Consider the following 27216-nt stretch of genomic DNA (forward strand, 5'->3'; position numbering starts at 1 on the left):
TGTGATAATTCAGATTTTCTAGGAATCGATAAAGGATGCATTGACAGCTTACGTGCATCAATAATGTCCCAGATGCCAAACAGGGATTTTTTTTTTTTGCAGTTTGGACCTCTTATTGTGTGTGGAAAGTAAACATTACCATTATCACACTGGATGTGAGCCACAAATACTATGTGTTTTTAAGGTGTTTTTCAAAAGAACAAACTTATTTTACACAACTGTTCAATTGAACAAGAACCGTCATATGACCAGTCATGATCATATGTGCAAGCTGCACAATGTCCTCTTGATCCTGGAATTTGTGCCATAATTGGACTATGACAGACGTTTCTTTGTGACGAGAACATCACAAAACACAGGTCCATCATGTCCAAACACAGTTGACATGCTTGCACATTCACCTACAGCCACCTGCCTGTCTGTAGGTGAATGTCTGATGGCCACTATGAAGAGAATGAGTCTTCACATATGATTCATGTGTGTTGTGTTATCTAGTTTTACACAGTCTCCACAAATATGCCTCTTTAATCTATTGAAACTCCAATTTGAGATAATTTAACTGCAATTTGAATGCTCTCCACATGCTGCTGTTGGACTGGCTGCATGTGGAGATGTACTAACGATTTTTATTTCTCATCATGGCACAGTAAAATGTAACTTGCGTATCATTATATTTAAAACAGTCCAAAGACAACCCTCTACACTGAAGCGTCTCTTTAGGAGGGAAAACAACTAAAAACAGTTCACTTGAAATGCTCTATACCGCATGTATGTAAATTTAATGAGTCTCTTTGGTCATAGACAGATACATAAATATTCATAAAGAGCATACCGACTTCAAAGTTTACATAGTTGCTGGACAAATGGCTCACATTCACATTATGAATATCAATGAAGATTCTTACATGCCTGTTAGAAGGAATCGGCAAGCGTATCAGTTTGTTCTCTGTACTTTAAGTACAAACAGCATATCTACATTTTCAGTCCCTTTGTTATATGTTATTGTAGATAAGAAAAATAAAAGAATACTATTGATATGAAATACAGGTTTGATCAAATGGCAACTGCATTAAAACCAAAGTGTTCAACTTCAAAGAAATGCATCCAGTGCGTATCATGAAACGGATCTACCATCAAACAAACGGTAAATAACAAGTTCTTCTGGGAGCTCCTTTAAACAAAAGTAAAGGATTTGTGAACCAGGAGGCCTTTTATGAGCTTGAGGCTGTGACTTGAGCTTGAAGTCACGGTAAAAGCCAGCCAGGATGAAGGATTTCCTGTTCTTGTGTTTATGTATTCAAATATCATGGACTCACAATGACAACACAAACTATGGACTCGTACATTACCCCGGGGTTCAATCAGCACCTACATATATTTCAACAAAAGATAAATGTTTGAAGTTCCATAAGGAAGTCTAGGGCTGTTGACCAGCTGATGTTTTGGCACCATGTTTAAAAAACTTTACACACAGCACTCCCACATTACATCGGGGAAGGAAAACCAACCAAAAGCTTAAAATGAAAATCAGCTCTTCTTTTGCAACATCACCTTCGGTCTTTCATCCAGTTTGCATACACAGATTTATGCTTCTTCTTTTCTTTTTCTTTTTTTTTTTACCCTTTCATGTTTTGCGGTCTTGAGAGATTCATTTGGAATGAGAGCATTGCTGATGAGACAATTAAAGTTTCTTGCCTTAGCGAGTCTTAGAGAGGATCAATTCTGTCGTCTAGCATCAGGTGGCAGGTCCTAACATTCATTATTACCTACATAGGCTCCTCTAATGGGATTGGATTTGTACTTATGAGTCAACAGATCTCTTATTGAATCTCACTCGTTGAAGCAATTGTCCTCTTCCAACAACTTTGTCCTTTGCCTTTTTTTCTGGAGCATCTGTATTGTTGCAAGCCTTCAGGATTTTTTTTTCTCTTTAGTTCTGCATAATGTAGTAAGACGAATGTAAGCTCACAGCGGATGAAAGGGGTCTAGAGAAAGAGGTTTGTTGCAGTAGATTATTCAATTATGGTCTTTTCTGCGACTGAAATCATAGCATTTGAAGGTACGCTTGTGAAATAGGGGGCAACAGAAGTGCACACGTAGACGTGATGCATGTGATGCGTGCGGTTAAGTATTTCACACTGTTTGCCCTGTGTGTTTCTCTCATTTAGTGATTCCTTTGATTAGCCTTGAGCTAGTGGGTGGTCGTCCTCCGGGGAGCTCATTAGTATTAATGACAAGGCCAAGATTTTAAAGTTAGCCAGTCAAATACATAGTTAGTGGTAAGCACCTACACCTAATTTCCTAAGGCCTTCAGATTTTTATACTTTCTGATAAATCAGGTCGTGCTGTTCGACGCAAGGCGACTTCTAAAGAATCACTCTTTCCGTCGCTGAAAATATCATGAGCGCTGCAGATAATACGGTATTATGCCAGCCCTTTGTATGTGCCCTCCCTTCCCCGCTCTCTCTCTCTCTCTCTCTCTCTCTCTCTCTCTCTCTCTCTCTCTCTCTCTCTCTCTCTCTCTCTTTCTCCTCTCATGTCAATTATGCCTTAGGATCTGGCTCTGGGGTATGGCCTACATAGAGGCTTGCAGAGCTGACTCTAAACTAGCTGGGAGGGTTGCAAATGACTGCCTCGCTCCACGCTACATCTGATGGCAGGAAGTCAGCCAAAACTCATTGAAAGTCACTGGAACTTTACCCGAGGAGAATGTTTGATTGGAGTGATTTGCCCTGAATCTAGAAACTGACAAAAGGTGTTTTTGTCTGAGATTAAATGGCTCCCTGGAAATGAAGAAGAGATTAATTATTCATAAAGGGAAAATGGGTTGACATTGGACTGCAGTTCCAGTTTGACAGTTCATGCCAAATACCTGGAAAGTGTTGCTGCTGTACATATTCCAGGCAGCAAACGTATAACACAACATTTTTTGTCAATAAACACCCACTATGTGTCTATTTGTCAGTACAACCCGTACAAAGAATATCCATTTGAAATTGTACGATTATGATCAACCACTCCTTTTTGGATTAGAAGCAAAAAAAGAGTCATTGTGAAGCTTTTCGGTGACAGTAAGAGTTATAGTTATCTTTATCCTCGAGCTTTGTAGTCGTTGACCAATTTACGGCTGTGATAAAATGTAAATACATTCAGATGCGACTGCTGTTAGTAAAGGTTGCGCTTGTTATTCACAGCAGGGCAGTGTAGCTGCAAGTGGGTGTGCTGCATCACTAACTGCACAACATTCAAAGGCTTCGAAATATACAATTTTCTGATAATAAAATGTATTTGAAGTATTCGATACCACAGTGCTGTTATTTTAAAATACAATTTTACAATAAGAATATGTGAGTAAAATAACATTTACTCAATTCACACAAGAAAAAAAAAAAGGAAACCCGTTCATGATCAGTTTTGATTATAAGGTTGAGCACATCAGGTCAACCAGGGAATGCTGCAGTGCAGCTTGTTTGATTTCAAATGCTGTCTCTTCCTCCTCCAACCAGCAGCACTTATCTAAACAATCATAATGGGCTTCTGCCAGTACTGTCTGTCTACAATCTCATTACAAGCAGGTGTGGTCCAGTTCTTTTAAAATCAGGTTTTGGGCCACTTTTTGTGTGTATTCCATACATCCAGTCCATGATATGTTTGAATGTCAAATCTGAATGTACATGTTTTTTTTTCTTTCACCACAGCTTCAGCACTGCCTACCAGTGTATCTACTACTCCCCAGAGCACACAGCTAAAGCTCAGGAGGTACTCAGCACCATGAGCCTCCTCCAGCCCCTCATTACAAGCCTAGCAGACCGGCTCCTCCAGTCTGCCCAGGAGCACTCTTCCCCTGGACTGAGGGATGCACTCAAGAACCTTTCTGACAAGGTGAGGCAGCGCCCACACCCTTCACCCACTCTCGCTCCCATCTAAACGATCCCTCTATTCCTCTTGGCCTCAAGCTGCTGCAACCAACTATTTTATTCTCGGACACATCAACAAACATCGTCAGGTAATACCTCAACCTGAAAAAACCTGTTAGATGTGTCTTTAACTGTGGCACTTAGTTAATTCAAACCCAAACTCAGCAAAAAAAAACAACTTCTTTCTGCTTCTAAGCCGATATAAAATAGTTTTCTTAGTAGAGTTGCATTCATCGGACTACTCAGGCGGATGCATAGGCCTGTGACACTGTTTACCAAATGTTTACCTTCTCACTTAGTACCGGTGCTTGTAATATTACTCTGCCAGTTTCATCAAAAACAAAACTGCAACATTTATCAATTCTAGAAATAACTTTAAAACTTTAAATCCAGTGTTTTGCTTTCCACTCTAAAAAGACAACCCTCAGGAAAAATCCATAAGTCATCATAAAAATGCCAAACTAACAAAAGTGAATAGCAGCATGGAGGTTTATGGAGTTGAGGCGTTTTTATCAGTATAATTAATGAATTACATCTGGTGCTGTCAGATTGCAATCTGTTGTGGGATAGATTGTTTTTGCCACAGTGGAATAGAGCCCAATCAGCTTGCTTAATTGGTACATTCGCTCTGTCACCACTTCCTCTCATCCTTGATTAGACACGCACACATTGGCCGAGTAAACCCCTGGCCTGGTCAGCACAAGTGGGGCTGCTTTGATTAAAATCTCAAGCTGTGTGTTTGTGTGTGCGTGTGCGCGTGTGCGTGCGTGTGTGTGTGTGTGTGTGTGTGTGCGTGGATCTAGGTGTATGTGTGTGTGTGGTTGAGTGCAGTGGAGGTGTGGAACTCTGTTTCTGTCTGTGTGTCTAAAAGCTGATGTTCATGTGACATCACTCTCTTCAAGCCTCATAGACTCCAATCATGAATCACACGTTTTATATCCAAATTTCCTCCTGCACATCTGTTCGTCTGTCACAAAAATCTGCTCCTTTTTTTTTTTAGAGACACGCAAATATCTGAGTGCTCTCATGCACACACAGAATCATGCTTGATTCATCATCACTTGTTCACACCTGTGCAGACACAAGTAATGTTTTATTCATATTGCCTAAAATCCCAAACTTCCCTCAAACGACGTAAAGAACTAATTTGACAATTTAGGAAATGTGCTTTTTTTCTTTCTTGCTGAGAATAAGACCATTAGCACGCTACCATATCTGTCTATTAAATATAAGGCTACAGACAACAGATGGTTAGCTTAGCTTAGCATAAAGACTAGTGAAACAGATGGCCAAAGAAAACAAAATCCGCCTTACAGTACAATCAAACTCTTCACAAAAGCAGGAAAGCGAATAAACATATTTTTTTACTGTTCTTTTAACAACTTTTGGACATTTTATAGACAAAACGTTGATCGAATAATCAACAAAGTAATTTGACAGAGTAATGAAATAAAAACACCACAAAAAAATCCTCAATACTCACACTGAGACAAATATTTAAAATCCTGACATACAAATCAATAAAGGCAGGTGCATTTGCGAGTGTGTCGCTGCGGTTGTGTGAAGTTTCTTCAATAAAGACAGTGGGTCACATCTTCAGAGAATCTGAGATGATGATGGGAAGATGAGACACCTCCAGAAAACATCAGGAGGATGTAAGAACTTTTTTTTAATCAAGTACTCGTTGCATCTAACTTTTTCCTCCTTGCTTCACCACCTGATCGAGGCCTAATGACATATTACACTTCTTCACAGCGGGCACGGCAAATGTGCTGTTGCTTCTCTATATGTGGTGATAATTCTGTTGATGATGATAATAATAACTTCACTCTGATGATACACACAGTGAAAAGCACATGTGCAACACATCCAACTGCGTCCTAGAACTCGTTTTATGTCTCCGTCTTCTCAGTTACCTGGAAGAGGCTGTGGTTTGCTCGTCTATGCGCGATTATGTGAGATTATAAGGTATTTCAATGTCAAATATGCAATTGTGAGTAAGCCAAGTGCTGTTGGAATCTGACCAGCTCGCTCCATTCAGCCTCTCTCAACTTCTCTCAGCTGAAGTTACATCGAGTGAAAAAGCTCTATTTTTAACTCAGCCAAAATCCGCTCATCCTTCAGGGTAAAACCATCCGAAACCATTCAGGGGGAAGAGATTTCTTCAGTTTTCGTCTTTTTTAGATCAGATGTAACTTACTTTTCCGCAGTATAGGTCCACTGAGGCACTTTCTGACTTGCACAACTGCTCAGTCAAGATCATATCAGCAGATATAGATAAGAAAGACTAGGAAAAGAATTTGTCCCAAGGGATTTTGAGCGCTTCAGATCTCTAAAACAGGTAGGTGTGGAAGAGCTACACTAAGGACTAGTTTTTTTTTGTGCGGGGAGGAGCAAAGTTGCTTTGGTTTAGTCTTGGTGAGAGAATGACGCTGCAATGTTTTCCTCCTTTCCCCAAAGGAGTGCACCTCTCATATTCTATTTTGAACACAGTATCTATTAGGATCCTGGTGTACAGTGTATCATTAAAATGGTTTCTGCACTTTGCTGTAGATCCTGATCTTGCATGACACAAGCACTGGTTCTGGTTGAATGTTTAGGAATGTGATTAAATGACGGTTGGTTCCATGGGTTGCATAGAAAAATTCGTTTTTGAAAAGTTCCTCAGTCAAAGTCCAATTCACGACTTCTCCTTCGACCCCGTGGTTAAGAAGTGCAAATAAGATCCCGATTCTTTTAAATTCAGTGTTGGTCTTTGTTCGCTCATCTAAGGAATGATAATGAATAATACATTGTTTCATAGATTGCAAATTAACATTGAGGTCAGATAAGCAAGTTCAATTTTAATGTGAATTTACATGTTGAATCCCAAGTCTCTGTTAAGTGTTTTGATTACTCAATCAAAGCTCAATTTTTCATGTAGGATTTTTTTTTTATTATTATCTTTAAAATGATGTCTACTTCTTTATGTACGATTGTGTGCATTGCAGAATACTACTTCAGCACAAGTGCTTGTTCTCATATAACTACACACACAGTCTTATCCATAGATTTCAGCTCTCACTTCATTGACTTACAGTAAAGGAACTAATTTGGATCCAAGCAAGGCAATTAAATAAGGATGTATATGGATATAAATTGGATACAACAGCTTTTTAAGTGTAGTCATTATTTGCTCTCTCTGCTCAAACATTCATCAAATTGCTCATTTTATGTGAATAAGTCTTTGTATGTTTTACATCAATATACATTCTATATTTTTTAATGACTGACACAGACTGTAGCTGCATTATAGAAGGAACAAAGATATGACGCAAGTCAGCAGTTTAATCTCAGTTAAAGCTAGAATGTGTCCAATTTCTGAAAAGTGGACCAAGTAACAAGTGTTTGGAATTGCAGCTCAGGAAGGAAGAAATCAACTGTAAGTGTTTGACGATAGACTCCACTGACGTGAAGCCTCTTTGTTAAGCGGAGGCCCACGCAGTGATAGGAGATGGATCATGATCCCACAGAGTAGACCGGGCGTTGTGCCATTTTTACCATGTGCCATGTCAACATTAAGGTTAACTTTAAGTTTAATTATAAAACCACATTAAATTGTTAGATACATAGAATCGTATTCCATTCTTTCTTCTTTTCTTCTTTACATTTAAAAAGAAGACAAATTCTCTCCCGTAATCAGGAAATTATAATCGTATATTAGATAGATAGATAGATAGATAGATAGATAGATAGATAGATAGATAGATAGATAGATAGATAGATAGATAGATAGATAGATAGATAGATAGATAGATAGATAGATAGATAGATAGATAGATAGATAAATTTGCACTATATATCCTTATGCAAACATCCACATTTCATATTGCTTAGATTATCCGTGAGTACAGAGCCAGAGTCACAATATGATTAGAGGAAGTAATTTTGACTTTATTCCTTTTTCTTTTGTTATACTGGATAGTTTGACGTATGTGTACAGATTGTAAAGCCCTCCAAGGCAACTTTTTGATTAGTGATTTTGGACTATACAAAATAAACTTTGAAAGAAATTGAATAGTTGGATGAGTAATAGATGACACAATTGGAGAAGTGAAAGTCATGTCTTTGGTAAAATGCTGACAGGTCATGCATCCTTTTGAAAAGAGTCACAAGTTGACATTGCTTCATTTTAGTCACCAGCAGAAAAAGTTTAGAATCACTTCCTTTTGACATCCATAAAAAGCATCTCTCATCAGGGGTTATTGTCTTTAGTAGTCGACTTCTTTGCTTTCTTCTCTGTTTAGTCCACATCCAGGAGGGAGGAAGAAATATGACTAAACAACCACAGTATAACTACTACTATGAAATTGCCCGCAGAATCACCACGTTAGTGGTGGAATTGCCTGCAAAGCTAAAGTTTGCACCAAATGGGTTAGAGCCAGCGCTGGGTAGAGCGCAGGAGAAAGGTGTTTGTGTCGCAAATATATACACTGCAATGAGCTCACCGGTTTCTTTTCATGGAGAGCTTGGCTCGTGTTTTGTTAGATTGCATTTTGCTGTGGTAATAAAATTGCTTATTGCAGCGCTAACTCAATTACTCTTGAGAGCCCTTATCATTTGTCACGCGGTGGCGGCGGCGAGCGCGCGGCTCCTTGGTACTGGGATCATCATCAACTTACAGTAGCTGGTGAATTTGAGATCAAAGGAGGTGTGCTCCTCGGAGAAACAGGCTGGAGGAGGAGTAATTGAATTGTTTGTTGTTTGTTGCTGTTTTTGTTGCTCACTGGCTGTGCTGCAGTAATGGAGCTGAGCTACTTTATGGTGAAAGAGTGTTCAATTCCTTGTTTCTCTTCCCTTCCTTTGTAAATAGTTACACACTTCCAAGATTACTTCCATCTGTATTTCCTTACCCCCGCGAATGTGACAATCCCTTCCCACTTACTCTGTCTCTTTTGCTTTTTCAGCGCTTGCATTTTAATTTGTTGTGCTTCCTCACAACGTTCAGTATCTGTCTTTTTCCCAATCTGTCTTTTTCCCTCTCTTTGCTACAGACAGAACAATTTGTTCACACCCTTAAGGATGAATTGGTCAAGAGTGCACTATTGGCACTGCATGCAGCGAGGCCCGGATACGTTTCCAAGAGCCAGAAGCAAACCACAATGCAGGGAGGCCAACATCAAGGCCACATCCTCCAGGGCAGCGACCAGAATCCGAGCCCGGTCCAGGGACTACCGGGTCACAGTCCGGCCACGTCGATCACTGACGACACAGCGGTGTGTAACAATGTGGAAGGATTACAAAGCACGACGAGAGGCGAAGGTGTGCCGCTGAAGCACCAAGACTCCATACCGCACCATAAGGAGTACGACGAGGAGGAATGGGTGAGTGTGACTACTTTTCGCAGTCACTATTTAGTTTTTAGAACAATGATACAAACTGTCGTGTTTACTTTTGGCCTCGCGGTATCTCACACACAGGGAGATAAACTATCATTACAGCCATTTTTATGGCAAATCACTTCAATGACTTGCCAAATTTGATTGTCTGCCAAACATAATACTTTTTTTTAATGAGAGTTTTCTCAAAGGAGTTTCAACATTTTATCGTGACAAAGTCACTGCAGAACAAGCCATGCTGCTTCTTTTCATTGAAGTGTGTAAAACTGTTGGCTTGTTTGCGTGTGAGGACGAAATCTGCTTTGCTGACAGCTGGAGTTTGACATGATTTTTGCACACTAATGCCTAGTTATCGCTCAAAAATATGCCTCACCGTTTTATCATGTTCAAACCATATTTTTTAAGCACAAAAGGCCAAAACACACAACAGTATTTACAAAACACATACACACACACACACTTAGATTGTCATATTTGTACACACACACACACACACACACACACACACACACACACACACACACACACACACACACACACACACACACACACAAAGTGAAAGCCTCTGTTAACAGTTGGAGTTTGGGAAAAGCAGGAGAAAGCTGGAAACAGTTGAAATGCTTTGAAAGTAATCTCATAATATCCAGACAGCTATTTCCTTTCGACCTTTCGGACATGAGGCCAGGTTACACTGTGAAGCTGCTTCAACAGTTTTTGGTCCTGGTTCTGTTGCACATATTGGTACACACAGAGTGAGAAATATCTAATCAGTGAGGCTGATCTGACTGCTGATTTGTATATTTGGCTCTTTTAGGACCGGGTGTGGGCCAATGTGGCCAAATGTCTCAACTGTGTCATTGCCATGGTGGATAAACTCCAGGAAAAAGACAACAGCAATCAAGAGCCAGTCACTGAGCAGCAGCAGCTAGCTGACGTCATCATCTCACACAACCACGGTAAGTGGAGAAGCGCGCTTATCAATCAGTGAAACATCTAATAAATGCTGGTATGTTCATGCTGTAAATAAGTGTAATTTTGGCACATAACTGACTCTGTTCTATTATTAGTCTTGTCATCTGATGTTAGATGCTCAGTATTAAAACATATTATTCCGCTTTGACATAATTTTCAATGGAGACCAATGACACGAAGCTACAAACTGACACTTGATGCTTTGTGATGGGCGTGACCGACAAGAAATCAGAGTATAGCTAATCTCAACTTTCTTTTACTTCTTCAGTGTCAAACAATCATATGTTTCTGTTTCAACTTGTTACAGTTCACCTGTTGTTTGCCAGTTCACAGTGTCATTTAACATGAAGGTTGTATTTTACTGGAAAGGACATCCATCTGTCCACCCCTCCACTTGTTAATCTAAGCTAGCACTGTTACCTCACAGCGAGAGGGCACGTTCCCCCTGTGTCTTCGTGGGTTTTTCTGTCATTGATGTTGATTGATGACTCTAAATTGCCCGTAGGGGTGAATGTGAGCGTGAATGGTTGTCTGTCTTTATATGTCGGCCGACCTGTCCAGGGTGGACTCTGCTTTCGCCCAATGTCAACTGGGATCTACTCCTTTAAACTTGGCACAAATGTCCATCTGGAAGAATGAACTGATGAGTTGTCGATGGTGAAATGTCACTGCTCTCTCAAAGTGGTATTTATAGTTTTCTTCAGGTGAACCGATACTGTGAGCCATAATAGGAAACTTAATATGTAATTTAATGCAGAGTTTTCATCAACGTATCCATCGTTATCATTGGCAACATGTGTTTTTAGTATTAGCAAATAGTAAGCTATTAGCTTATTTTAGATTAAAAAGCTGTTGACCCCAAAAATATATCAAACTAAATCAAACACATTTCCAGCGTGAGGGGAATAACACTGAACAGTCAACGTTCTGGAGTCTATCTAGTGAGACAAGACTCTGGTTCAACTTAGAGGCTCCCTAATGTTTAAGCATTTGCAAAAGACAAACTTAAATCGTTGCCAGAGAAGTGGATGAAAGCAATATTTGATATGCAGAGCCATTCACTGTTGACCGCAAGCTGCCCAGTCTTCCCTTACGTCCAATGAAATCCTGCCTCAAGCTTGTGTCCAGACAAGTGCCCAGTCTGTTACCACTGCCAACTGGCACGCAGAGCTGCAGCATTAGTCTGACCGGGCGACAAGGGGAGGCTGTGTGTGTGTGTGTGCGTGTGTGCGCGGGTGTGTGTGCACGCGAGTATGTATCATTGTGTGCCTCTGTGTCCATGTGTTTCTGCATGTGTCTATCTGTCCGAGTGAACTGGCAGATAAGAACAAGGCCATCCACCTGGTGTTCAGTCTGAAAGAGAAGCTCAAACCCCCCCGAGCACCTTTATTAAGACGCTGAACAGGCTCAGAGCAAGTGGTCATCTGCCTGTCTAAATACAAACATGGACAGAATAATGAGAGCGGCTTTATCTCCGAGTGGAGACCGGTGAAGCTCTGGCTTTTAATGACAAGGCGTTGTGGGGGGTTTGATGTTTGGACAGGTGGGCTGCCGAAGAGATGACAGCTGGAGTTCTCTTTCTCCTCCTCTGTGCAGAGGCGGTATTTGCAGAATGAGATAAGACATGATTTTTCTGGCAAGGGCAAGGCTGATGTGCCATACATTATTGGTGGAATCCAACTGTGCTTTTGTGTGCCTGTGCGTATCCACACTCTCTCTCTCTCTCTCTCTCTCTCTCTCTCTCTCTCTCTCTCTCTCTCTCTCTCTCTCTCTCTCTCTCTCTCTCTCTGTCCCCCCCCTCCCAAGAACTTTTAAATTTGCTGAAGTTGAACCAAATGGGGAACTAGTTTTGCTTATTGCTTAATCAACACTGCCCCCTGTGGGCTTGGGTGGAGATCTTCAGAAACTTGTTTTGGATGGGGGAGATGCATATAATATTGCCACGATATCACACTATAGCGGTGTCCCACTTATCACATGTTTCTAAGCTGGTTTTAAATTTGTCGCGTGACAAAATGAAGTATACGTAAAGAAGTTTGCACATCATTAATGTTGAATGGTTCACAGTCTTTGACTTTCCCTTTAATCTTTCTCTGTTATGTTCCTTTTATGTTCTGAATTTTATGTGTATTTTGATGCCTCTTACACAGGGGGGACATTCATTCAGATGAAGCAGCAGAAAGTGAGGCCACTGGCTCTTACGCATTGTGGTGACGATAGGCTTCTTTTATTTCTTTTTAGTCGTTCTGCCGTCAATGTTTTGAAAAATCGCTTGGGGCCAATGCGCTACAATGACTGAATAATGTTCAAAATGTAAACAAACCATTTTAACTCATTGCTCTCCAACCAGGATATCCATTTATAGTAGGATCAACAGTGTATGTATTTGTAGCAGTCTGCTATAATCTTTATTGACAGTATCTGTTGTAAACAGCTTGTTAAAACCTTATGAAACTCTTCTTCTTTGGTTGATTAAATCCCTGCAGCCATTGGAAGGCTGCAGCACAGATATGTTGATAAATCTTACTCTACTGCTGGTGAATCAATGGCATTTTAACTCGGTCTTGTCTCAGACAAAGAGGACTTGGGACTTTATTCCCACTGCAAGGATATCACTTAATTACCTCTGCATTCCCTGAATAATGTGGTAATATCATTACTATGATTTAGATATAAATCTCCCTGCTTCAAATGCAACCAGTAGCTGACCTCATTTCTGATTTGAAATGTTTGTGACTGTTAACAGCTGTCACCCTTCCCTGCCTCCACTTCACACGCATACCAAGAAAGTGACACATGACAGTAGAAGAAGCTGTGCTTTTCTGGAAAGAGATGTAATATATATATATAATATTTTTGTACATCTCTTTCCAGAAAAGCACAGCTTGTGTGTATGTTTTGTTTTATTCTTGAAACTGTGTTATAGTGCAGATGCTGGTGTGTCATATTTCATTACGATTTAATCACTTAGGATGTAAGGTAGTGTAGAATTAGACTGAAATATCGTTGAATTAATGCAATCAATTAACTGTTAAAAACCCCACCGTCTGCCTCTGGCTGCAGATTTGTGGTGCTGTGTGTTCTCGTTGTGCCACTACCCAGTCAGCAATGGCATTTTCTGAAAGAGCATTGAGCTGTTGTTGACGTCATACTTCACTGATTGGCACAGCTGTTTCAGAGCTGTGACATCATTGATGGTTATTTATAGTTATAATTATCACCACACCTTCCTATAATTCTACTTCAACCTGCCCTTTACACTGCTGCACATACTTGAACCAAATTAGCAAGTATGCTTGGGAGACGGCCATACAGCCGGTGACCTGCCAAAAGTGTTTCCCGTGAGAACACAACAACACTTCACAGCAAAAGAAGTATGTTCACTTATTCAAAGATAGAAGCGATATCATACATTAGTCAATCCCTTTGTTTGCCGTAGCCAACAATAAAATAAATACTTATCATTTCATGACTATACTGTGTACACCAGTTTCATCTCATTGTTATACAAAGTTGTATGTGCTATGTTTTTGTAGTAGGGGTTCTCTAGTTAACAGCTGACCTGTGCTTTCCTTTGAACAGCCTGAAGTTTGTGTTTTTCTTTCCGGTAATTCCTCCCCTGTTTCAAGCAAACATAAACAGGTTTCACTTAATAGATGAACCGTTTGTTGTTTCTGGCTGAGAGCACAATCATGAAGACATATTCTACAACCGCATCGCTAGTGTCATATCTCTGTCTCCACCTCCATATCTGTCATATCTCTGTCTCCACCATATTTCTTTGCAGGCGACTGGAGGGAGCAGCTGTGTCCTCCGGTGACCAGGTTAAAGGAGTGTGTGATGGAGGTGGTGGAGAAGGCAAAGAGAGCCATGACCTTTGTGCTCCTGCAGGAGGCAGCCTGCAGCATTCCACAGGGCTTCCTCCTCCAACAGAGGCGAGACGTGGTCTTCAGTCAGGCAGTAGGTAGCCACACTGCGATAATCAACAACTCTCTCCAAGTCCTCAGGGATTTATCTGAAGGAGTTCATCTCTGCAAAACATCCCTCGTAAATTTTTGGATCGTATACGCAAAATTTAATCCCACACAAACACTCTTTCACTCTGTAAATTAAAATGTCAAAGAAACAGACATTTTTTTAATCTTGCTATTCGAACTGTAAAGCAGGTTATTGTCTAATCATATGTTCATTTACAAGCAAACTCAAGCTATGTCAAGTCCACATTCCATTTTTTTAAAGCTATGAAGAAAGACATCTTTAGAAGTTTACTCTTACAGATTGAATTAATTACACAGATTGAGTATCAAGGCCTTGTGTTTGTCCTCATCCCCTTTATATTTCAGCTGAAGTATTTTAGACCCTGTAGATTGTTAGATTACCATTTGACATGCACGCGGTTTGTGACAAGGTCAACTTCCAGGAGATATGGCTTATGTGTGTGTGTGCGTGTGTGTGTGTGCGTGTGTGTGTGTGTGTGTGTGTGTGTGTGTGTGTGTGTGTGTGTGTGTGTAACAGCTGGCAGCCCTAGCCTGTGGTTTTGTCATGAGGCTGTATGCAGGAATGCAGGACCAAGGCTTCCTGAGGCAGCTCCACCTGGTTGGTCTGGTGGCCCAGTTTGAGAGTCTGCTCAGCACCTACAGTGAGTACATTTTCAAGAGTAAAATTAGAATCTGCAACCTCAAAACCTCCACTGAACACCTGTATGTGCTTTCTAGAAAGTAAAGACCTGAAAGAGTGGTTTGGTTTGGGCGAGCCTGAGTTATGTGACGAGTAAATGTGAAGCGGCAAACACATTACAACATGTAGCAAGGTGATGAGTCACTGCAGTTCTTTATGTTGTAAAAGAAGTAGTGCAGGTGAAGGGTTCTTATCGGAGACTAGAAAATTAATTAAAAATTAGTTTCCTGTAATGATTAGATTTATTGTAGATAGCTCCAGGTTTGTGATCAAAGTTCTCATTCATGTTAGTTTGCCAAAGTTCATGGTGCAGCTCTCAAGGAAGTGAAATGGATTGGCCAGCAGAATACACAGCTGGAACCTCTGCCGTATAAAATGTGGGCAGTTTCTGAATTATATTCATCCTCCAGTTTGAACCTTCGGACATTTTAAAATTTGAGCTGGACTCATCTCATTTTAAAGAATTAAAAAGACATTTAACAAGCAAGGATTGAACTGATAAACACGACTAATATTGTTTTGCCTAACTGATTAAGGTGAGGAGATCGGGATGCTGGAGGACATGGAGGTTGGAATTTCAGACCTGCAGAGAGTCCTATTCCAGATTACAGAGGCCAAGACAGACGACCTCAGTGACCTCCAGCCTTTAGTGTGTGGCCGACGGTGAGACCGCATCTCCTTCTCCGGTTGCTTTTATTTCTCTGAATCTAACATGTTCAATTAGTCCATTGTTATTTTACAGTTCCAACCTTTTTTTCTTGGACACACACCCCAACTATTATAATGTGGTGTACTATGTTTAGTCTTTCTTACTGTGGAACATCCATCAAATGAATACATGACTACAACGTTTTTTCTTTAGGTTTTTCTCTCCCTTTAATCTGATACACCTATCAATAAGTGTGTAAGACCTTTGTACTAAAAATTGCATGCCGGTTCTCAAGCACTCTGAAGTGTGTCAGAACGTTGTTCTCATATTCCACAGAGTTAAACATTCTGTGTGCAATCGCTGACTGAGTCCTCAAACTGTACAAATGATTCTGTCGATCATTGACTGATTATAACTGGGCAGAGTAGCAGCCATGTCCTCTTTGATAATAAGATGTTATTGTGCCATCCTCCGAAACCTTCTTTTGCTTGTCTAGACTTTCACAGACAGAAGTCGAGAGAATAATTGGACGTCTGCTCAGTTTCTGAGTTGTTTGGGCTAAAGAAAGCCCAGAGTGGCCTTTAAAGTGAAAAAGTAGTATTGAACGCCAAGCAGGACAGCTGTTCTCTACAGCCGGCAATCAGGACGCAGCTCAGACTTTTGAACGATGGTGGACCGTAATCCACATAGATATTAAATTGATATTGTATGCTTGCTGGCTCACTCTAATGCCTGTACAAGGTCAAGCCAGTTAATTTGAGCTATTAACTGTGCGCATTATGCTCAGTGTGATAAGACGATACATTCCTCTTGCCTCACATCGCTCCATGTCTATCTGTTAAGGCAGTCTCACACACTCATACTCTCTTTCCCTCATGCATGCATGCAATCTGTCTCTCTTTGTAAAGCTTGCTCAGGCCTGTCTTCAGTGTCAAATTGTACAACTTCCCAAACTTATCAGGTTCCACAGAGTTGGAAAATGTGTTGAATTTCTTTTTTCTTTCTGTCCCTGCATTCAGAGACCACTTCACTGTAGAAGTGCCATTACCGAGACTGGTTTTCCAGACCTTACCAGAGGAAATTAAGGAGGGCAAGCCTCTGCGAGTATTCCCGGTGTTGTTTAACGTGGGCATCAACGAACAGCAAACAATAGCAGAGAGGTACTGCAATCAGTGTTCAGCCTAATCTGTATATTTAAACATGTTGAAGCCAGTGTGGTCTAAAAAAAACAGAGCCATGCAAGACGTTCTCTTTATTCTTCATTCTAGCAAAGTGCATCTATTCCAGAAATGAAATCCAAATAATCCTTCAGGGCAGGAAACTTTAATGGCATACTCACTATTCCTCATCGGTAAAGAATTGTTTGACGTTTTACGATGTTGCATTTACTCATGTTAACTGGTTGAAATTGTTTAGGTATTCTATTTTTAAAAAAGCAGCTATTTCCATGGTTTATCACCCATATATACCCTTTCTGCTGTATGCAGCGGTCACCACTTGGCAAGTTTGCTTGAGCATCTGGGTGATGCTGCAACATGACCGTCCTTGTCCTCTTCATCCTCTAAGGTTTGGAGACATCTCTCTTCAAGAAAGAATAAACCAGAGGAACTTTGAGACGTTAGAGGCCTATTACAAATCCTTAAGTGAAAAGGTGCCACTAGAATGTAAGTGCATACATGATGAATTTATTTTACCAAAGTGAAATGTCTATCTCGGAAATCTTTGAGAAATACTAGAACTTGTGCTCCCTGCTGCAGCAAAGTGACTGATGTGCAGTTACAATGATGTGGCAAAAGCAGTATTGGCAAGTAATTGTTTAAAACTGTTTTAGAATGCATTGATTATCTTAAGGCTTTTACCATACCAGGACACTGTATACATTGGCACTACTTCAGTTAGAAAGCAAGTCTAGGAATGTAATCGTCGACTACAAAATGGGTTCAGGGATTTGTTTTTTCCTTTGTCTGCTAACACGCGTTCATCCATCAGAACCTCCATTGAGCCCTGATTGACAGTCTGCACTCAAAGTCGTATTTTTTTTTTTACCAGAACAAGAAGCAGAGCCACTCACTTGAAATGTGTTTTGTGCTTTGCATGAACAGGTCTACCATGTTTTCAGACACAGACTGACATCAAAGAATTACTTGAAACCCTGGGCCAGAATGTAGTTACAAAGAAGAGAAAGAATGTGGAGATACTATGGATTGCTGGAACGGTGAGCCGTGTTTTTATTGTAACTTCACGTCCTTGTCAATGAAGACTCTTTTCAACTGTGATCTGTAAACACTTAATGTTGTATTAAGTCTTTTGACATATTGATATTTCATGAACCAAAAAAAAAGTACTTGCCAGAGTATGATGGATTGACTTTGGAAGTGGATACTGTATAGACACTGACCTTTTACCTGGTTATTCATCATCTGTCAATGAATTGTTTTACATGTTCTTACAGTGCTTGTGAGTCACAAAAGTCCGTTAAAACAAGGCTATGCTGAAGTGTTTCCTGTGTTCATCTTCTTAATGAATGTGTTATCATGCTAATATCTTCTATTAGGCGCGAAACACAAAGTCCTGCTGAGGCTGATAAAACCAAAGTATAACAGTTAAAGCTTATTAAAGTGCATCTTTCAGGGTGTGCAAATGTCTCTTCAAAGTTTTGTGGCAATCCATCTAATAGTTCTTGAGACATTTCTTTTTCTACGCTATATTTTAGATGTATTTTTCTCCATTTAGTAAACAAGACAATGACATCTTCTCAAGGTTCTAATGTGTATAGAAAGAAAAAGAATATTGTAAAGTAACAACAACAAAAACATGTTTCACCACATATGACAAGAATCATTTAAGGTAATCAGATTTCAAGTGTTAAAATACATAAAACGTGGCAATTTTTCTTTTATTTGAGTCACTACTGCTGGAAGGAAAAAAAAGGATCAATTTGCATTTCGTGATGCATGTAAACATTAAGCGTGTTTTTCATTCCACTTCCCTACAGATCTGCCGAAGATTAAATGGCATCAGGTTTACCAGCTGTAAAAGTGCCAAAGACCGGACATCCATGTCTGTCACATTGGAGCAGTGTGCCCTTCTACGTGATGAACACCAGCTCAGCAAGGATTTCTTTATCCGTGCTCTTGACTGTATGCGGAGGTAAGACGGCGATAGATTATACTACAAAACTATGATGGGTGCAAGTTATTGTTCCAACCAATCCCAAACGTGCTGCATTTCAAAAGTAAACCATCCACGTCACATTAAGACATAGTTCTCCATCAGTAATATGTAGCCGTGCAGACAGTTCGGATAGATTACCGGCCACCACCCCCAATGCAATGGATGCTCAAAAGCAAGAAAAACATGTAACAACTTGTCTCACCTTAGACAAATGTTTTGGTTACCCTCTATGGTTTGTATGAAAGTGATTGTCGATGAGATTAGTGGATTACCACACTCATCATTATCATTGGTTTTTCAGCAAAGTTTTTAGCGTAAATATCTCAAAATCTCAGTTTGCCAATCTGAAACTAACAGCATGGCTAGATAGTACAAGAGGCAAGTGATAGAAATGTGCGTGAACTTTTAGCCAGTAATGGCTCATATTCAGCAGTTGCGTTCTTAAAACATGAATAGATGTGATTACAAATGTCTGGTTCAAGAAATAACCTGCACCCACAACACATGTTATGTGAGCAAAAGCTGTCACTATCATCGCGCACATCAGAGACATGTCTGCGCCTTCGCCTCCCATCTCACCACCGTTGGATGTGCCAGTGTAAACATCGTCATGTGTTCCCTCCACCATCGCCGCCTTCCCTCACACATTCTAAGGCAACCATGCATGTTCCCATCAGTGCTGCAGGGACACTGCTGCCTTGAATGTCTGTGTGTGCCAGCAGGGTAAACATCTGCATCTGTCTGAATCCGATAAGTTTTAACTTTAGACATTTTTTAAGACCCTCGGTGAAGTGCACATCTGAATGCCTGTGGTAATGACCTGTACGGGCCAGCTGATGGCAGTTGTGTTAGATGAAGGAGCGGACGGGGCTTTACACGACTCAATAACTCAACATATTCGACAACTAATCTGCGTCAGAAATTGGTGTAATATAAAGATACGATGATTAACGTAATAATCTTGAAAACTCCTTATTCACAGAAGACAATAATGCAATGCTGATACTGATGGAAAGTATTTCAATATCAGGTCATTTGCAGTATTACAAACTTGAGGTCTGTGGCGACATTCCCAGGAAGAACTGCTGTATTACAGTTTCTCTTCATTGTATATTTTGAAAACGTGAAGCTCCAGACTGCTCAACTCTAAGCACAGTTTAAGTGTTTTCACTCATTTGGAAATTCATAGTCCACCAGGACAAAAATCATAAGGATTGCCACTTTAAATAAGATCATCCTAAATCATACATAATAACCTGTTTTTATATGTAAGACATTATTAGACCACACAGAAAGCAACTTAAGAAACTCATAACATTATTATATCACATTTTTGGTTTATTATTGTAGTTAAAATATACTGAAATGAATGCAGTTATATACATATTTACAGTAAGTTTGCTATTTTGAATTATCACAAACTACTTAATCTTGTGATAAGTTCATCAGATATTCTCATATACACTTTGTAGAATATGGTAAATCCACTAATGCATTGATTTAACCTTGAATATAAATATATCCCGCTAATTAGATTAAAGCCAATTACATATAGCCCTGGGCACATACAATAATGTGAAGTAGACTATATTAAGGGTATTTTCAGACAAAAAAGTGCTTCTAAATGTATGTGTGTCACACTATTATTATCACTTTGTAATGTCTGAAGAATTGCACGCTCCTGGAGGGGGATGAACCCGTAGTAGATCACTGTCTCTTTGCAGGTGCTGCATTCAAGCTCAGCGTTTGAATACAACACCTTCAGTAATATGTTATACTTCCTATAAATACATGTTTTGGGTTTTCTCAATGGAATTGGTGTTAGGCCGGTGCTGAAGATCTCGTCTAAAAGGATCAAAAGAAGCTACAATTTAGCTGTGAAAGTACACCCCAATGATCTGCAGCGAAATCCTCCAGACACAATGAAGCAATACTCTTTGACCCTCTCCGATGTCTTTGACCTTTGACACCAGCTCACGCATGGACAAGAGTGACTTCTCAAAAGAAGTTCTTAAAACACTATAAACAGCTCTACTTTGTTAACTCTCTATACTTAAATTGATTTGTTTAAAAAAAGAGGAGGAACTTACCATTAATTTAATGTTGAAGTGAGATGAGACAAGAGCTGATAAGAGAGGAAGATGTGAGCTCAAAGGAGCAAAAGAAACTCTTGACACATATAAAAGATTGTCAAGTGGCAAATATGAGCATTATAGTCAGTTTTATTTCCGGTAGTGACACATTTTTATTCGTATCAAACCAAAAGATTATCTGTGTTTATAATGGGATTAGTATGTAATTATATATATATATATATATATATATATATATATATATATATATATATATATATATATATATAGATATAGATATAGATATAGATAGATAGATAGATAGATAGATAGATAGATAGATAGATACTGATTTAAAGCCTAATGTTTTTAAATTAATCAAACATAACTGGATCTATGCACACTGTCAAGTGTGGTTAAAACAGCACTATAACAGCAGTATATTCATCATGATTAATTAAAGTCATCGTCGCTGGAGTTAGTGGGCTTACGTCTGTCTGGTTGGCGATGCCAGTGCGATCCAACGTCATCCCTTTAGTAAGCTTTCTATCTACTTTCCCGTGACCTGATGCTTCTTCTGCACAGGAAAGACAATGAGGTGAAACAACGGCACAAACGTGACAGCATGAATATGCTAATTTGCTTTCATTTCAACCGGTAAAAACTGCAACGTTGGCATGAGTCAACGGTGCTTGTAGTCATGTAAGTTTGTCTCAGGTTTTAAGGCTTGTGCTGCTGAAAAGGCTGGACACACATCTGTGATACAAGTAGCTACAGCAGCATTTTGACAGGCATGTTTTACTGTAACTTGATACGAACCTTGATATCGGGAAGTGTGTTCTTACATAACCTACTGGTTTGTACATGTAGCCGTCAGGTATTTGGTCCCATGTATGCTGTTTCGACCTTAAGGCATGTGCTTGTCTGTCTTTTCCCAGTTTCATTAACAGCACAGGATACAAATCCTACAAATATGGGTTTTTACATGGACATTCTGCCATTTCACTCTTTAATAGTTAGGTTTTCTGCACTGCCCAAAGGGACAGTGGGTTAAGTCTCTCATAAACAAAGTGTGAATGGAGTGACATGCTATCCAATAGGAAACTTGAAGTGTCACATGTCACAAAAAACCTGTTGCTCTGCTGTCGTAAACAATGATTCTTCCGCTCTCGTCTTAAGTAAAAGCTGATCAGCCGGATCAGATGTCATGAAAACACATTCGACATCAGCCTTTCCCTGCAACACGTGCATCATACTGCATGCCTCCTCTCTCCATCCTCAGCCAGCCGAGTCATTACATTGTGCGGCTTAACGTGATGCTCTTCGTGAGTCTGCTCCCTCACATTTCTGCCCCGTTCATCGCTGCCTGCTTGTCTGTGGCTCTTTGAGGCAAAGTCTGTACTAATGGCTCTGTGTCTAAGTGGGCCTTCTGGTCGCAGCGTGGTACGATCGCTCAAGTGATCAGTCTGTGCTACAAGTCCCACTCAGACAGCATCTCGACTGCACTAACACCGCCGGTTTTTGATCTGTTCGTTCTGTTTCACTCCGATGGGCGCCCCTGCAGTCGGCTGACCCAGGGAGACATTGGGCAGTGGGAGGACCCTGAGGCTGGCGCCGTGACAGACAACAAACCAGCGTCACGACACTTTTACCCCATTGCCCTGCTGCTCGTTAGCTCGCACTTACTGGTTGTGTGGCTCATTTTAAGTCTTGTTTTTCTGCTTGCAAAATATCAATAAATTGCTGACAATGCCATCTCTACTCACTCCTGTTTCTGTGTTTGCTGGTGATTCTTTTTTGAGTGGTGCGAGTGTGATCTGACCGGCTTCCTCGTGCACAGTGAATAAGCGCGCGTGGTTTCATATCGACGTCAAGCTGTGAGGCGCTCGCCCTGTAAGCAGATAGAATCGATTGTTTGATTTAGTCCTTAATATCTGACATGAACTAACTTTACTGAGAATATGTTGAAGCTAGGTGCACACTAACTATTTATCAATATTCATTAAGTGTGTATTGACTTGCGGACATGTTCATTCTAATGTGCCTCTGCCTGCCATTATTCTATATTTTTCCAACTATTCCCGACCCTGACTGCGTTACTCAGGCCCAAACCCTTCAATCAGAAGTAAATCTGCCAAAAAGAAAGGTCACATTCGTTTAAAAACAAAGGCTCGGTTATTTCCTAATACAGCTGGGCACTCTTCAGCCGCAGATTAATACTCAAGTATTTACAGCTGCAGGGCGATGTACGTATGTGTGTCCACAATACACTACGGTCCAATGTTCATCCGGATGTGTCATTGTACAAATGGATGTGCTTTGTTGGAGTTGAACATGTACGCCTGTTCATCAGTTTCTGCAACACAGCTAACTTACAAACATCACAAGATGGAGTTGCATCATCAGCTGAGAAGGAGTTAACCTTTTTTTTAAAATTTTGTATTATTCTTTCAGTAGAGTTTATTTAATTTACTCCAGACAGTATTTGTTCCGCAGACCTTAAGACCTTTGGTGCTTTTTGGTGAGATACTCATACTGCTGTTTCGGGGGCCGACCATCTGTCTTTCTTCCATTCTTTCTACTGTCTCCACCTCTGAACAACTCAGTCACAACAACATTAAAACAACTTGTGTTTTTTTGATCATGGTGCGCTCTGCGTATCTGCGTGAGTGTAGCTCTTGGCTGATTTCCGCACACGGTGTCAGAGAGAGCTCAGCGCGCTGCAGCTTGAGAAAACACAAGCAGATGGGAAACCAGATTCACCAATCTGATACACTTAGGAAGCGTGCCACAGGGGAGCTGAGATGTTGTTAGATCTGAGTTGTGATTGAGGTGTGTATTGGATTTAATTATTTTTAAGTAGTAGGACAGTAGCTTTCATTGTTTTGGCTCCATCACACTGCATTCCCCACTGTGTTGTGTGTAAATGAGGATAAACACCTTCAAAAGCATGAAAGTTATTACTAAAATCAAAACAAAACTGTCATGAAATTTAATTATGACATTTTATGCAGTGTGGAAGAGCATGTGTCAGTTGTTGCAGCTCACAATGAAATGGAGTGTATGGAGGCAGCTCCACGAGAACAGACAGGTTCACTTTCTTTTTTATTAAGGGAAAACCAGTTACATTTGTCTGAATCCTGGAGGGCTCGTCATGTTTCTGGAAATCTAACCGTCTGGCTCTTGCCCAAAACTAAGTAGTGCTTTCAAACAGGAACATAATCTTTGTGATATTTATATCAACGGAAGACATGAGTGAATGCAGTGTTACAAAATCTGAACGACCCGGGTCTTGGCTTGAAGGTAGTTTTTTGGGATTCTTGGGATAACTATTTTTAACTCTATAGGAGAACATTTTTTAATATAAAATGAAGTGATGCTCTTTCTCTCACATAATCCTCCAAAGCATTTTAAGAAGCGGCAGCTGAGCTTCTCACTGTTCATTTTGGCAAATTAACGGATCTGTTCAAGCGAAGCAAGAACACATTCTTCGTGAAAATAGAAGAAAAGTCAGTCTATACTTCTGACATTGTGCTGAAAGCAAACGAATCATACAAAAACTGTAAACCGTTCAATGTATTAAACCATGGCCCCTGCAGAATTCAGGACTCTGATGTGTTGGACACTTATGACGCAGGAGTCTGTGCTCACAGCTGGAGCAGCTGGGAGTGGACATCTGCTCAGTGAGAACCAAGCAAGATTATTGTCACATTTGTTCCATATTTGCGTGAATCTGGATGTCCAAATAACCACTAACAGAAAAACCTCCTTACTTCCCGCACCCTCGCTTTGACCACACCCACCTCTACTCAACTTTCGTTTTGTTGTCAACTACACACCTGGAAGGTTTCCTGTCTGCATTGTGCACGGTTGTGCACGGTTGTGCCAATTTTGCCGTCACAAAACTCTTTGAAAAAAAAGGGAAATCAAAACCAGCGTTGCTGTCACTGCTGGTAAAAGCGTGGACAAGTCGCAGGTAAGAGTTAGGGAGATCAAGATACTGAAAGGTTTCTTTTTCACTTTGTTGAATGGATGGCATTTTGTTGGCAAGCGACCATGGTAAAAGCAGGAGGGCCTCTGAACCCTCTGTTTGTATGTTGCATATTATTATATCGGTCCCCCGTTACAATCATTGAAGTAACAATGTGTATCATCCTTTACCGTTGTATGTTAATGGGCAAAATCTGCAACCCAAAAAACTGACTTTGCAACACACGTTTTACAATCTGTGCGATGAATCAGACACACCGGGTGTAAGGTGACAGGTGTAGCATTTTTCGGCAAACATTTGAGGAAACCATCTCATCGAAAGGCCCATTCAGAATCCCCTCATGTCGCCGGTCTCTATCAGCAGACTGCGTTTACCAAGCTGCTGCGTGACGATCTGAGCTCTTTAAGGACAACTGAACAACTACTGGACGGTGAGATGTTCCTGTCTGTGTTTTCCAACGTCAGGAACGAACAAAACTTGAGTCTAATCGAGAGCGACGGTTTGACACTTGAACTTCACCAAACTGAAGTGACAGAAAGTCTCAGAGAATTGTTCAGAAGATTTAAGTGGCAACAGCGGCTGTCTGAGGAGATCTCTGATCAGATATGTGCTCATGTTGTTTATGGCTAATCCACAGTTTACCATAATACATAATGGAACAAGACGCTTCACTGTAAGGCGTTTCATTATGTTCCTTGTTTATACTAAACCAGCTCGACACATTACACAAGTGTTATCAGTTGTGTTACGGGTTTTTGTTTTGTTTATTTTTTATCTTCTTCATCACACAAATACTTGATTCAATAAAAACACAACTTATCAATTTGAGAAGTCATCTGGTTTAGGGACTAAATGTAATCATTTTGTGTCTATCATCAAAACCATAATGTACAAACTCATTCATGTTTCCTTTTTTGTGTTCCTTTCTTTCTTTCCTTCCCCTCATTCCTCTTTTCCTCCTTTTTTTTTTGGATCACCAGAGAAGGATGTCGGATTGAAAACGTTCAAAAGAATATTAAATGCAGGAAATATGCCTTCAACATGTTGCAGCTGATGGCCTTCCCCAAGTGCTACCGACCACCGGAGGGTACTTACGGTAAAGTTGACTCGTGAGGACCTCGGCCACAGCCACTGTGTGTTTAAACATGAAAGCTGATACATGATGGGTCAAATCTTATTGTTTTTAACCAAAAACCCCTTGGCTGGATTTCATATTTTGCTGATTAGTTTTATGTTGGATGTGTTCATGGATTTCCAAACCGGGTTTGCCAAACGTGTTATTTGTAAAATAAACGCACTTTCCATTATTCCTATTTGTATTTGTCGTGGCCTAAGCAGTGACCGGGCAGTGCAGCCATGTAGATGATCCCTGTGTGGCTGTACGCTGTGTTAAGATCTTTTTTTAGATTTTAAGCAGGTCAACCATCATTCGTGTGCATGAAGAATTCCCCTCTCGCTGAAATGAAATGAGTGACAACAAAGTATTTGCTCAAAGGTCCACTTTTTATCTTTCCTGAGCTATTTCAGAGGTGATTGCCTCTCAGCGAGCTCCATTCACTGACAGTGAGCTTCAAAAGGCTTTTTTTAAATGCTCGTTCTATATTGTTTTGTTACTGCTATATTGTTGTCCTATATTGTTTTTGACTGAAGCAGACATAGTGTGTTTTCCATTTGTAATAAGTACCATACCAGCATTTTAAAGCATATGTTAAATCCTGTCTCCTGATTCATGTTATTATTTTAATGGTTGCACTTCTTTTTCATAATATGTATATTTCTCAAGGTACATGCCAGAATGAGGATATTGGACCAGCGTTTCTGAATGCAATATATCAAATTTAACTATTTATTTTTGTATTCTGAAATGATTTTATACTTAAAGAGTTGATAACTTGGACTTTAATGCATGCGTGTTGTGTTAATCATCGGACATTTACAATTGTATATTGAAATAAAATAAAAGAATGTTGATATGTGAAGTTTTGCATACTGCGTGTATCTATTTTCACAAGTGTGTGTTTATTTAAAGCAAACTGCTCGAGTCATAAAAGCAGTCTACACAAGTCATAATTTAAATCATGTGTTGCTTTAAAAAAAAAAAAAAACAGTAACACACTCAAATAGATGAGAAGATGATATCATCTTTGGCTGGATGAAATAAAGATAATCTCTAAAATGAACACAACACTTGAATCCCAAAAGAAATTCTGATTTTAGTATTCAGTAGTCTGTATTCTTAAGGTGGTTTGCTTCAACAGCAGAAGAATTCAGCTTCACGGCAATAACGTCTGGATTCCAACAGCGACCCGGGGTCACGGCAAAAAAAAAAAAGGAAGAGAACTTGTCAAATCGTTCCTGAAGCATAACTCTGCCTCTCTGCCTTTTA

The 27216-nt window shown here is 40.1% G+C and overlaps 1 protein-coding gene across 5 annotated transcripts in view; it reads left to right on the forward strand.

The window, feature by feature from the left end:
• inpp4b (inositol polyphosphate-4-phosphatase type II B) overlaps positions 1-26753 on the forward strand; it is a 114195-nt gene extending 87442 nt beyond the window's left edge. For 3 of the 5 annotated variants that reach the window (XM_068588803.1, XM_068588805.1, XM_068588806.1), the window contains 11 exons: positions 3699-3882; positions 8951-9280; positions 10110-10251; positions 14055-14227; positions 14783-14906; positions 15481-15607; positions 16613-16753; positions 17160-17257; positions 17696-17808; positions 18589-18743; positions 22404-23024. In XM_068588803.1, the coding sequence (XP_068444904.1) occupies positions 3699-3882; positions 8951-9280; positions 10110-10251; positions 14055-14227; positions 14783-14906; positions 15481-15607; positions 16613-16753; positions 17160-17257; positions 17696-17808; positions 18589-18743; positions 22404-22578 (1762 nt within the window). In that variant the 3' untranslated portion in view covers positions 22579-23024. Of the gene's footprint in view, positions 1-3698; positions 3883-8950; positions 9281-10109; positions 10252-14054; positions 14228-14782; positions 14907-15480; positions 15608-16612; positions 16754-17159; positions 17258-17695; positions 17809-18588; positions 18744-22403; positions 23028-25810 lie in introns of those variants that run through there. The other 2 variants (XM_068588802.1, XM_068588801.1) reach the window with 2 other exon arrangements.
• Positions 26754-27216: the final 463 nt, after the last annotated feature.

Source organism: Clinocottus analis, unplaced genomic scaffold (genome assembly GCF_023055335.1).
Source record: "Clinocottus analis isolate CAN_PGR_092001 unplaced genomic scaffold, fCliAna1.0.p SCAF_22, whole genome shotgun sequence".
Taxonomy (NCBI): domain Eukaryota; kingdom Metazoa; phylum Chordata; class Actinopteri; order Perciformes; family Cottidae; genus Clinocottus; species Clinocottus analis.